A 13,114-nucleotide genomic window follows, 5' to 3' on the forward strand; every position below is an offset into this window, starting at 1 on the left:
GATGATGGCCTAATTAATGCATTTGAGAAGGAGAAACTGAGACAACAGGGCACAATAGGAGACCAGTAAGTCCTGCATCAGTAACCTTTTTGCCAGTTTCAGTGAAGAGACCAAGGATTGAATGGCCATGTGGAACTAACTTTTTCTTACAGATAAGAACATTTATGCAGCTGTCTAGAACATTTTGGTGACTAGAAAAAAAAGTGTCTTGAAACCTACCAAATAATGTTTTGGGTTTTTTTTGGCAAGCAATACATTCACTCAGGCTGTGTCTAGACTGGCAAGTTTTTCCGCAAAAGCAGCTGCTTTTGCAGAAAAACTTGCCAGCTGTCTACTGGCCGCTTGAATTTCCGCGAGAACACTGACTTCCTACTGTCTGAAATCAGTGCCTCTTGCGGAAATACTATGCTGCTCCCATTCGGGCAAAAGGGCCAGTGTAGACAGCTCAGATGTTTCGCGCAAAAAGCCCCGATGGCGAAAATGGTAATCGGGGCTTTCTTGTGCAAAACCACATCTAGATTGGCACAGACGCTTTTCCGCAAAAAGTGCTTTTGCGGAAAAGCATCCGTGCCAATCTAGACGCTCTTTTCTGCAAATGCTTTTAATGGAAAACTAGACGTAGCCTCAGAGTCTGAAAAAGAAATAGTGTAAATTGCCATAGATAAAAAACTATAATATAAGGTGGGTAATCTTGAATATGGTTGCTAATGTGCAACTCTAACCAGAAGGCCTCAAGTATTGCTCACTTTTTGTTTAGTTTTATGCCAACTATCTTTTTGTCAACATTTACCATGCACATATAAAACCTAAAAGGAATAAACAACTGTGTTCAAAGAATCACTACTGCACAATTTAATCAGTTAATTATCTGTCTAACTCATTTTTTTCCAAATGTATCGTACAATGACATGACTCAAACTTGCAAAATCTACTGAAAAGGAGAGAAGTTCATCCCTGGTGTAAGCCCGCTGACTTCAGTATGTTCAGTTAAATTTGGCTCAAATAAAACCGCTTTGTATGAAGAAAAAATCCAAGAAGAGATTAAATGTCTACTTTTTTTTTTGCAGGGGGAAGGGAAGATTGGAACATGCGTCTATCTGTCACACTGCCTACTATTTCGATCCTACTAATAAGTGAAATACAAATAAGCCTTTTACAATCAATCAATGATCAGCAGAAAACAAGCAAGGACACCAAGGAGAGGGAGAAAACAAAACCTGTGAAAAGAACTACAGGCAGTCCCCGGGTTACATGGATCCGACTTACATCGGATCCCTACTTACAAATGGGGTGAGGCAACCCCGCACTAGCTGCTTCCCCCCAGCAGACTAGGGAGACGCGAAGCTAGCGCCCCCCCCCCCCCCCCCCCCCCCAGCAGACCAGGGAGACGCAGAGCGGCTTTTCTCAGTAGACACCTCAGCTTGAGAATAAAGGACTGAGGGAAGTGAGGTGTGGGAGAATAAAACTGAGCTCTGGAGAAATGTTTGGCTAGAGTTTCCCCTACAATATGTACTAGTTCCGACTTACATACAAATTCAACTTAAGAACAAACCTACAGTCCCTATCTTGTATGTAACCCGAGAACTGCCTGTAGAGTTTGCAGAAAAGAAGCTACCTGTGAGTATGGAAGAAGTAGAAGCTATCGGGATACAAGAGGAGAAGAACAAAACTGAATAAAAATAAAAAAGGGGGAACTTTAACAAAAAAAAGAGAAAAGACAAAGAAGGGAGAAGATGGTCAGTAAGTCGGTAATCTTGGTGAGGCATGGTGTTAGTCTCGCCATGAAGCTGGGAAAGTGCTCCGTATTCATTGTAACTATGAATGAGAAGTTGTTGACCAATGAGCTATTGCAGCCAGCATGTCCCTGCAGCTCCTAGGGAGAGGGAAGACCAGGGGGCTTTCTCCATGCACTGCTCCTGCCACAAGTTCCAGCCTTGCAGCTCTCATTGGCTGAAGTTCCCAGCCAATGGGAACTGCATATCCAGAGCTTGTAGCAGGGGCAGCATGCAGATCACGCCTGGCCTTCTTTTCCCCTAGGAGCTACAGGGATATGCCAGCTGGCCCCAGGAAGCTGCACAGAGCTTAATTGGGAGCTTTCCTCCTCCTCCTCCCCCCCATACCAGGAGGAGTCCCTCACACTCCATGACCAGCAATGTCTGGGGTCCCTCTTGCACCCCTGACTCATGGTGACCCTGCTCACCCCCTCTCCTCTCAACCCACATTTTAGTTAGAGGTATATAGTAGGGATGTGAAAATATAACCGATGAGCCTAGGTTAACGTGCACAGTCACACACAGCACACACCCCCATACTGCTGCCTCTGTATCAGCACAGCTAGAGACCATATTAGCCCACTGCAGAACCCTAAGCAGGAATGTTTTGATGGTCTGCCACACACAAACACGTAACAAGAAGTGAATAGTGTGGTCTCTTCAGCTGCTCAGGGTCCTAAGCAACTGCTTGGTCTGCTTAAGCCTAGTGCTAGCTGTGATCAGAGACACACACAATGAGAGAGACCATCCATTTTTGCTGGGGCCAGTTATGCTTTTCAGTTACAAAAGTTAAAGAAATATGGTGACAATTTTGGATGAGGACTAAATTTCACAAGATTGAAGTCAGCAATCAGAAATGTAAAAAACCTTATTGAAGAGGTGTAATCCTCATCACCTGCAATGCCAGTGAATGCACCCAATTAGTTATGCTTTGCACCTGGCGATGTGAGCAGCCAATTGGCTCTTAGCCAGAGGGGGTGGAGCTAAGCCATTATAAGTAGACTGAAGGAGTGAGAGCTCTTTGGCTGAGGGTTAAGGTACACGGAGACAATATAGGCAATGGCAGAAGAAGAGTTCAATTTGGACTTTTGTCTGAATTTGTTTAATACCCAGGGAAAGGGTCTGAACACAAGTGATCTGGGGGAAACAATGAGCAACAGAAGAGCTAGGGCTAGACACAGCTAACCAGCAGGAGCCAAAGAGAGTGGTATCATCCCAATAAATGCAAGAAGGTTCTCAGAGTGAGAGAACCCTGCCACAATCACCAAATAAATATTGAGAATCATGATAAAACCATGTGATTTGGCAAAGTGGTTTACTGACACTGCCCTCTTCCCCCCAGCAAGTGCAAAAGATGAAGGCCTCAAATGCAGAGGGCTTTGACTGCAACAGAACCAGTATGAATTTGCTAAGTGGGATTTTAGGATATTAAAAGCCCAGCTTCATGTGGTTAGAGTCAACAAGAGGGCCAAAATGTGTTTTTAAAGTGTTGGGAGTATCAAAACACTCCTAGTAATTGTGTTGTATTAAAAAGAAACTACCAATACTATTCCAAAAGAAATTCATTTCCAACCATAAGTATGCAAAAATCAAGAGTGAGAACCTGCCCAAAATTATGAAGTTGGCTTCAGTATCATAAGGGCTTTTAAAAATAAGTTATGTTAGATATTGAATCATGAGAATTTTATAAACCAGAACAAGGAGGATGTGACAACTAAAGATGGAAAAACATGAGCATACAAATACTAGCCCCAGTTCATCTGTGTACCAATGTTAAAATCAAAATGCATCCTACCATTAAGGCTTCCTTCAGAAAGCATTTGAGCTAAAATATACTCAGTCAAGTTTAGAATATTTTAATTTCTGACATATACAGCAGAAGCCACAAGGAGATACTAAACTTGGGTATTTCATTGTTTTCAAACTCCAGGTCACAGCTTGTAAGGACAAACCTCTAGCTGGCTGTGAGACACTTTGCTTAGCTGTGCTCCTGCAGATACAGCTCCTGTTGGCTGGGAACAGCGATCCACAGCCAACAGGAACTGCAACTGCCCGTACCTATAGGGGTGCAGGTAAACAAAACATATCTGGGTCAGCTAGTGGCTTGCCTTTACAAGCTGCAACCCAGAGTTTGAAAATCCCTTGGTTAGAGTACACCAGTGGTTCCCAACCTGTAGTCTGCAGACTCCTGGGCTACGTCTACACTGGCCCCTTTTCCGGAAGGGGCATGTAAATTTCACTAGTCGTCGTAGGGAAATCCGCGGGGGATTTAAATATCCCCCGCGGCATTTAAATAAAAATGTCCGCCGCTTTTTTCCGGCTTTTAAAAAAGCCGGAAAAGAGCGTCTAGACTGGCCCCGATCCTCCGGAAAAAGCGCCCTTTTCCAGAGGCTCTTATTCCTACTTCAAAGTAGGAATAAGAGCCTCCGGAAAAGGGCACTTTTTCCGGAGGATCGGGGCCAGTCTAGACGCTCTTTTCCGGCTTTTTTAAAAGCCGGAAAAAAGCGGCGGACATTTTTATTTAAATGCCGCGGGGGATATTTAAATCCCCCGCGGATTTCCCTACGACGACTAGTGAAATTTACATGCCCCTTCCGGAAAAGGGGCCAGTGTAGACGTAGCCCTGGAGATCTGCAGAAATGTAAAAGTGAGGATTGGGCCCACTGAGGTGGGCCCAATCTTTACTTTTCCTTTTCCTTTTTTTCTCCATGACCCCCTCCCCACAGCCATGTGTACTGGGATGCAGCTTACTTTTGATCTCCTTCCCCAGATGCTAAGAGAGTGAGGGGAAAGTGCTTGCATGCTGTGCATGACTCTCACATCAGCCAAGTGTGAGAGGCATGCACAACATGCAAGCACTTTCCCCACTCTCCCTTAGCGTCTGGAGAACAGGATCAAAAGCAAGCCATGTCCCAGCATGCACAGCTGCTACCCCCCCACACTCCCAAACATCCTCCCTTGCCCCCAAGCCTCCCTAAGTTCCACCCTAGCTCCCTAGCCTCTTGAAGTTCCACCCTTGAACTTCATGAACTATTATACATTTCAAAAGATTATCAAGGAATGGAATGTTTGAAAACAGCTTTATTGTTTGGGGGGAGGGGGCGATTGGTGAAATTTTAATAGATTGAAAAGGGTCTGTATGCTCAAAAAGGTCACAAACCACCGGAGTACACAAGTAACAGAAAGCAGCGTATGCACCACTTACCTTAAAGACTCAAAATAAAATCATGGTGTATTATTAGTGACTGGTTCAAACAGTAAAAAAAAGGGAAATACAGGAACTACGTTTCTCACACGAATAAGTTTTCACTTTAGTGCCAATATTGCCATGAATTTTATACAAGGATCCAACAACCTGGATGTCATTTCAAGAAAGGAATCTTTTGTCAGAGACTCCCAAACTGTTGAATAAGAAATCAAGGGACTCTATTTAAGCCTCACATGGCTAACAATAGGTAGAGAGATTTAATCAGATGTAACATTTAACATTATTAAAACCAAGTTTTGCTTTGTGCATTTACTATCCTGTCATGTACAGTTAGGTTCCTGTTAGGGATGTAAGAGTTTAACCCGTTAACTGAGAAGCATTAGCTCACAGGGATGTGAATATGTACCCGTGCACAAGGTGAACCGATGAACTTGGGCTCATCAGTTAACCCTCATGGTTACACACAGGTTCCCCCCTTCCCCACCTCTGTATCAGAGACTGTATCAGAGGCAATGGAGAGGAGGGCAGGCAGGAGCCAGTGCGGTGGGGGGAGCTGGCTTTTAAGTCAGCTCCTCTCACATACAACAGTGTGGGGGCCAGGTGGGAACCTAAAAAGCCAGCTTCCATATGTGCTCACATTGTTCAGAGGGGAGGGGAGCAAATGAGCACTGACTCCTGCAGAGCCAACTGCCCTCCTCCCCGCACTGCTGCCTCTGATTTAGAGGCAGCAGTGTGGGCGGTTAGAGGGGCAGGCGGGAGCCAGTGCTCATGGGAAGCCCGCTTAAAAGCTGGTTCCCCACAAGCACCAGCTCCTGCCTGGCCTCCTGCGTGTAAACATTTAACTGCTGAAAATTGCAGCCGTTACACATTCACAAAAATAAACACATTTTAACATCCCTATCAGCTTATAGGTTAACGTTACCAGCTAAATTCCTGGCCATCACAGACAGACTGCCGGGGCAGCAGCCACTGGTGGGAGCCAGCAGAGTGTTTAACCATGTAACCATTTGCATTTCAATCAGTTACACCAGTAGAGGTTTTTTTTAAAAGGTTTTTATATCCCTAATTCCTTTTTTTTAATCCAGAAAGGTACAGTAATGACAAAAACATTTTGTAACTGTCAAAGCACTGAGATTAGCCAGGCAATTTAAGGACACCTCCTAGGGTGACCAAATGTCCCAATTTTAGAGAGACAGTCCCGATATTTGGGGCTTTGTTTTAAATAGGCGCCTATTACCCTCCAGCTCTTAATCCGACTTTTCGCCCTTGCACTGTAATATTTAAAATGTTAAGTGATTCAATTTCACGTCGTTTTTAGCCTTTTCCCTAACGCGATCTTAGGCTGCAACAGCTCCGCATGGACAGACCGCCTCTAAAGACACCGTGGTTCCACGCAAGCACAGGGATCGGCTAGCCCGGAGTCTTAGGCGAGGTCACTAGTCAATCGGTCAGAGTTAAGAGTCACGATCTCCAGGACCCATGGGCTGGGGACAACCTTCCCCCTCGCGCTACGCCCAGTCCTGAGGTCCCTGAGGCAGCCGGACGCTGCGGCAGCACCAGAACCTGGGTCTATTCTGCACAACCCAGAGGCTGCGCCCGGCGTGCAGGAGATGAGACAGGGGCTCCTCGCCTGCCCGCCCGATGGCCGTGGGGCAACCGCCTGCTCAGGTCACCGCGCCGGGCCAGGCACCTCTAAAACCTCCAGGGCGGGGGGGGTCAGGGAAAGACACCGCCGCAGCCTCAGAACTGCTGGGCACCTGGTTCAGCCGACGGAGCGGCTGGGTACGGGGTGAAATGCAGCCTCCCTCTTCCGTTCCTCCCTCACTTACCTGCCTGACCGGCAGTTTCAGGCTCGCCCCTCCCCCACGCCCGTGGTACGAGGCCTGCCAACAACGCTCCTTGCTATTGGCTGGAGGGGGGCCCCGGCCGCCTCCCCATAGGTCGAAGCGGGAGAGGAGGAGAAAGGGGACTCTACAGTCCTGGCGTTTTTTTTCTCCTGTCAACCGGGAGGAAGCTAAGATGGCGGCCTTGGCGACCGGTGGGGCAACGTCGAGTGACGGGGCTACCAGTTTCCAACGGAAAGTTCCTGCCAATAGCCGTCTAGCCACTATCGCGGGCACGCGGCCCTCAGTTCGCCACGGGCAGCTGCTGCTCTCCAGTGGGCTCCCCTCCCTGGATTGTGTGCTAGGTTGGTGCAGAGCCGGACCCAGCAGCGCAGCGCAGGACGCTTGCTGCCTGTCCCTTCTTCCCCTCCTCTCCCTTCTACGGGCTGCCCCTTCTTCCTGTTCCTTGCCTGCTCGTCTTGCCTTCCTTCAGTCCCGCTCCCCTCCCGCTCCGGGGTTGGGGCAGGCTCTGCTTATCCGACCCTCCCCAAAGTTTCGTGACTTGGGAGACAGAAGAGACTCCTGACCAGATACTCACCCTCGAGGTTCCTTTATTTATTTCGGGATCTGGGGACGGCGGGGAATGCATATAAAGGTCCTTGCAGTCTGCTTTGTGAGGTTAGCCAACTGCACCGAGCCGTTCAGGCTTCCTGGAAGCCCGTTTATACTTCTCTTTCCTTTCCTGGAGTGGAAGTGTGATGTGTCTGCTTTTCCCCAGCGAGATACTTGTTTTAGAGTCTTTACGCATCCAAACAGGCACAGAAGAGGCTGTGTGTGGTGGGGGGGAGTGGAGGAGGCAGATTTACTAGGCTAAGCCTCAGATTACAAGAGAGTGGCAAATACATCCCTAGTGTAGTTGCCTTCTGTGGGGTTAGCATTTTGACACGAACTTGGAATTGTGGGTATGAAGTCCTGAGTCTCAGCTCAAATCTTATCTAAATTAGGGACTCGCTCTGTTTTCAGCTGTATGTAAGCACTAGTTATTATTAATGTATTTATGAGTGTAAATTAGTTAGACTGTGGTTTGCAGCAGCACAGTATATATAGATTACAAGCAGTAAATTCCACCATTGCAAATTGTGGCGTTGCCTAAGGGTTTGCACTGGTGCAGCTATCCCAATGACTGACTGTTACAAGTATAATATGCAGGACTGAGTCCTTTCATTCATGAGAGCAGATATCTTTAGTGCTAGCATTTTATGTGTGGGCATCTACAGGTGAGGTAATACAATATCTTATTTCTGCTCTGTGAAAATGATTCTTCTGCCTTGGTGTCCTGATGAAAATCTCTTGTCTGCATCCTCCCTTTCCCCTATGCTGTACATGACGCTGTAAAGAGGAAGGAGGGAACACTTCTGCTATCTTATCAGGAATGTGGATCAATGTAGATAGAGAGAAACGTCCTTCTGAAGGGAGACAGAGGTAGCTGCATTTCATTACTACTATATAGTGTGTAAAGCACTTTGAGAAGAAAAGTATAACATACATGTAAGATAACTGAACATTTTGATTCTTGTGCATATTCCATCTTATAAAATGCACAGTCTGAAATACACAGCATGGTAACCAAAACATGGACAGTACCCAACCATCTTCTTTCTCATGTAATGATTAGTCATCTATTTGATAAAATGAATTGGGGAAACTTCTTCCTACATATTCTGTGTCCTATCCAAGCTATCTATTCCCTAGCTTTAAACATTCAGTAACTTCCCAGCCTCTAGAAAAAAATATTTATTTCAAGAGTGAGATGGTAACATTAGGGGAATCACATGAAAGCCCTTCATCTGCAGAAGGTAACAACTTTTTAAAATACATTTTTGAAGGCATCCAGAACATGAGTGACTTGACAAATTTGCAGAATTCTAATTCCTTGCACTGAACCTACAGAAGCCTCATGGTCTCAAGGAAGTATTTCTGCTGGTTTCTTTTGTATAGTTTGGAATTGTGAGTTTGTGATCACTGTCTAGATCAAGCAAGCCATACACAAGATCCTCTGTATAGATTTTCTCCATGTTGCTGACTAACAGTTTCACAGATAAATAATTGACAATGTTGTATATTGTGTTTCACTGTTACTGGGACTCTGTATATGTGCATTTTGTAATAGGTACCAATCTAGAGTTGAATATGGGCCATTAGGGTTGTAGTTAGGCTTGTCAGTGCTTAGCTGCATTGTCCATAGTGTCTATTTTAAGATGTGCACTTGCTAATCAGAGATTCGAGTACTGCCCAGCTGATTAGTACAGCACCCACAGTTATGTTTTGTTTTCTACCAGTCGTGCACATTTGCACATGCCTTGGTGTACATAAAAATTGTTCCGCACTTGGATCGAAAAAATCTGCACATGGATGGAAAAGATTAGAGGGAACATTAGTTGTGTCCCAAGCTTTACCAACACACCTGTTAAAATTACACTGTATACCGTTGTATATCACTAAATGAACACTTTGAGCAGTTGTTTAATACTCTTTTCATTTTAAACAATAGGGAGCTCTGTCCTTTTTCTTCTGCACTAAAATGATTGTTCATTTGTAAAGCAGCTACTCCTGCCAGGTCTTTCATTCACGAACATGATTTTTTTAGCTTCCGAGGTAGCCAAGTTAGTCTGTACAGGATTAACTTAAAAAACAACAAATGGTTTGGTAGCACTTTATAGACTAACAAAACATGTAGATGGTATCATGAGCTTTCATAGGCACAGCCCACTTCTTCAGATGACTGGAGTTTTGAGTTTAGGACGTCCAGACCCAAAATAAATAGGGGAGAAGGGAGAAAGGAGAGGGGGAAAAATGGAAGGGGGTGGAAAACAAGAAGCAGAGGGTATGTAAATATGGAAGGGAAAACCAAATAGGCATCTGAAGAAGTGAGCTGTACCCACTAAAGCTCATGATACCATCTACATGTTTTGTTTAGTCTATAAAGTGCTACCAGACTATTTGTTGTTTATGATTTTTTTAAATCAGATCTGTTCCATGTAAATCCTACTCTCTGTAGTGAGAAATGTTGAATCAAGAAGTTGTTTGTGATGTGGCTTTTTGTTTGTTTTGCCTTATGCTGAAGAAATTCCATAGTGTTTCAGCAAAAACCAGGAGGCAAATCCTGCAACACCTTAAAGACTAACAGATTAATTTTGGCATAAGCTTTTGTGGGCTAGAGTCCATTTTGTGTGATGCATGAAGTGGAAACTAATGCAAAGATATATACACAAATGCATAGATTACTGTGTAACACAATATGTGGAAGACCAATGCTAATAAGCCAGTTCAGTTAGGGCGGATGTGGCACACTCTGAACATTTGATAAGAAGGTGAGAATACCAAAAGGGAGACCATTACTTTTTGTATTGAGCTAGCCATTCCCAGTCTCTATTCAGCTCTTGTCTGATAATGTTAAGTTTGTTTAAGGATTTCAGTTCTACAGTTTCACGCTGTACTCTTTTTTTGAAGGTTTTTTTGTTCAAGTATGGCAACTTTCAAGTCTCTTACTGAGTGTCCAGGGAGACTGAAGTGCTCTCCTATTGGTTTTTGAAGGTTGTCATTCTTGATGTCTGATTTGTGTCCATTTATTCTTTTGCATAGAGACAATCCAGTTTGGCCAGTGTACATGGCAGAGGGATATTGCTGGCACAGGAAGGCATATATCCCATTAATAGACGTGCAGATTAATGAGCCCTGATGGTTTGGCTGATGTGATTAGGTCCTATGATGGTGTCAATAGGGTAGATATGTGGACAGAGTTGGCAATGGGATTTGTTGCGGGGATTGATTCTTGGATTAGTGTTTCTGCTATGTGGTATATATTTGGTGGTGAGTATTTGTTGGGGGACTGTCTATCAGCGAGGAGTGACAAGTCTACAACCTATCCTAGATGACGACCCCTCACTCAGACATCTTGGGAGACAGGCCAGTCATAGAATTATAGAGTTGAAAGAGATTTCAGAAGGTCATCAAGTACAACCCCCTGCTAAAAACAAGAATCATTCCAACTAAATAATCCCAGTTAGGGCTTTGTCAAGATAGGATTTAAAAATATCTAGGATGGAGATTCCACCACCTCCCTGAGTAACCCATTCCAGTGCTTCACCACCCTCCTAGTGAAATAGTTTTTCCTAATATCCAACCTAGACCTCCCACACTGCAATTTGAGGCCATTACTTCTCATTCTGTAATCTGTCACAACTGAGAACAGCCTCTCTCCATCCTCTTTGGAACCCCCATTTAGGTGGTTGAAGGCTGCTTCAATCCCACTTCACTCTTTACTTCTGTAGACAAAATAAGACCAAATCCATCAGCCTCTACTTGTAAGTCATGTGTTCTATCCTCCTAGTCATTTTTGTTGCCCTCCCATGGACTTTTTCCAGTGCATGCACATCCTTTCTGTAATGGGGTGTTTTTGCAGAATTGGATGCAGTGTTCCTGATATGACCTCACCAATGCCAAATAAAGGGGAATAATCACTTCCCTAGATCTGCTGGCAATGCTGCTTCTAATGCACACTAATATGCCATTAGCCTTCTTGGCTACGAGGGCATGCTGTGGACTCATGTCCAGTTTCTCTGGACATGCAAGCCCCAGGTCCTTTTCTGCAGAACTGCTGCTTTGCCAGTCAGTCTCCACCCTGTAGCAGTGTTTGGGATTCTTCCATCCCAAGTGTAGGACCCTGTACTTGTCCTTGTTGAACCCCATCAGATTTCTTTTTACCCAATCCTCCAATTTATTTAGGTCACTCTGGACCCTATCCTTACCCTCCAGTGTATCCTTGCTTACAGATGCAAAGGAGTTGGCTGAACCCTTGTTGAAGTATTCTGCATGGTTAGTTTATGGCTGTAGAGTTAGTAGTATTATTTGCTCCTAAATATGGACCCAATCCTTCACATTTGTGTTCATGTGAGTAGTGCCACTAAAGTAAGTGTTTGATTAAGCCCCAAGAACATTATTGCAGTGCTTAAGCTCAGTTGTATAGACCTCTGCAGGATCTTTTCGTATAAAGAGTATAGTACAATATATTGTGAAAGTAATTGTAATGTGTAATATGTAATTACATGTAATATGTAATTATTTCATAATAGTGAATTGTAGGAAGTTTGCAAAGGTAATTAAAATGTTGTTCACATTTACATTTTTAAACTTGCTATATCATCTTTCTTTGACTCATAAACTAAGCAACTTAATTGTTCTCTTAGGTAACATTAAAATGTAGCCTTATCTTATTCTTGGTTTTTGTTTTATTTCCAGGTGGAGGTTTAGCTGTTGGAACCCTTCTTCTTATTGGTTAGTACCGAATTTATGAATATTTTGTGCTATACTTTTATTTCCTTATCTGGTATTTTATATAGCTATGATTACAATTTGTCTTTTTAAATTTCACTCAAACTTAATTCTTTGACACACTTCATGGCCAGTCATTCTCTATCTTTATAGCCACTGGTGACAACCCGATCTCTGCTCTGAATCTGGGCTTGGAATTGCTCTTTGAGAAGAACTCCCTAGAATTCTCACCTCCCATCTAGCACACATGGCACCTCCAGGTCTCCCTTTGTAATAGCAAAGCTTTACACTTATTAAAAATTCCCTTTAAATTAAATTTCTTTTCCTATATTGGCTTTGCGATTTTTCTCTCAAAAACCACTACACTTAAAAGTTGGCTTTAAGAATGGGGTTTGAAAGACAGCTGCTATTTTTCCCCCCTCTTGCCTCAAAAATGGCAGGTAGGGACAACAGACCACAGAAACTCAGCAATCGCTGTAACATGGGCAGAGTTCATGCCAAGACCACTAAATGGGCTATGATCAAACCTGGCTCCCAGCCAGTATGTGGGCAAGGTTGACACTCAACAGCTGAGTAGACCGTGTGGAAGCTCCTTTCACTGAGAATAGGCTGGAATAAGTGTCATGGAGCTGGAGTTAAATTTTCCAAAATCCTACAGCCTCTCCCTTGGGAATGGGACCCTAATCTCACAGCTGGCAGAGCATGTGGGGAAGTTTTTAACTTGAATCTCACAAATTCAATTTAAATGAATAAAGATCTAGAAAACATGACCTATGAGGGAAGATTGAAAGAACTGGACTTGTTTAGTCTACAAAATAGAAGGCCTACAAGGAGGAGGAAGAAAATTGTTCTCCTTCACCTCTGATGATAGGACAAGAAGCAATGGGCTTAAATTGCAACAAGGGAGGTTTAGGTTGAACATTAGAATAAACTTCCTAACTGTCAGAGTGGTTAAACACTGGAAGAACATAAGAACGGCC

At 44.1% G+C, this 13,114-nt stretch overlaps 2 protein-coding genes across 8 annotated transcripts in view; one reads left to right on the plus strand and one right to left on the minus strand.

Annotated features, from left to right (window-relative positions):
- The window catches only part of IMMP1L (inner mitochondrial membrane peptidase subunit 1), a 66,352-nt gene extending 58,817 nt beyond the window's left edge, over positions 1 to 7,535 (minus strand). Inside the window, exon 1 of one of the 3 annotated variants that reach the window (XM_075927802.1) lies at positions 7,402 to 7,535. Coding sequence is in view for 1 of the 3 variants with exons in the window: in XM_006128904.4 (XP_006128966.1) it covers positions 7,402 to 7,452 (51 nt within the window). In the remaining 2 variants the exon portion in view is untranslated. Of the gene's footprint in view, positions 1 to 6,809; positions 6,948 to 7,401 lie in introns of those variants that run through there. The other 2 variants (XM_006128904.4, XM_006128902.4) reach the window with 2 other exon arrangements.
- The window catches only part of ELP4 (elongator acetyltransferase complex subunit 4), a 345,800-nt gene continuing 339,685 nt past the window's right edge, over positions 7,000 to 13,114 (plus strand). For all 5 annotated transcript variants that reach the window (XM_014576421.3, XM_075927788.1, XM_006128898.4 and 2 more), the window contains exons 1-2: positions 7,000 to 7,168; positions 12,102 to 12,137. In XM_014576421.3, the coding sequence (XP_014431907.2) occupies positions 7,000 to 7,168; positions 12,102 to 12,137 (205 nt within the window). The remainder of the gene's footprint in view (positions 7,169 to 12,101; positions 12,138 to 13,114) is intronic.

Source organism: Pelodiscus sinensis, chromosome 4 (assembly GCF_049634645.1).
Source record: "Pelodiscus sinensis isolate JC-2024 chromosome 4, ASM4963464v1, whole genome shotgun sequence".
Taxonomy (NCBI): Eukaryota; Metazoa; Chordata; order Testudines; family Trionychidae; genus Pelodiscus; species Pelodiscus sinensis.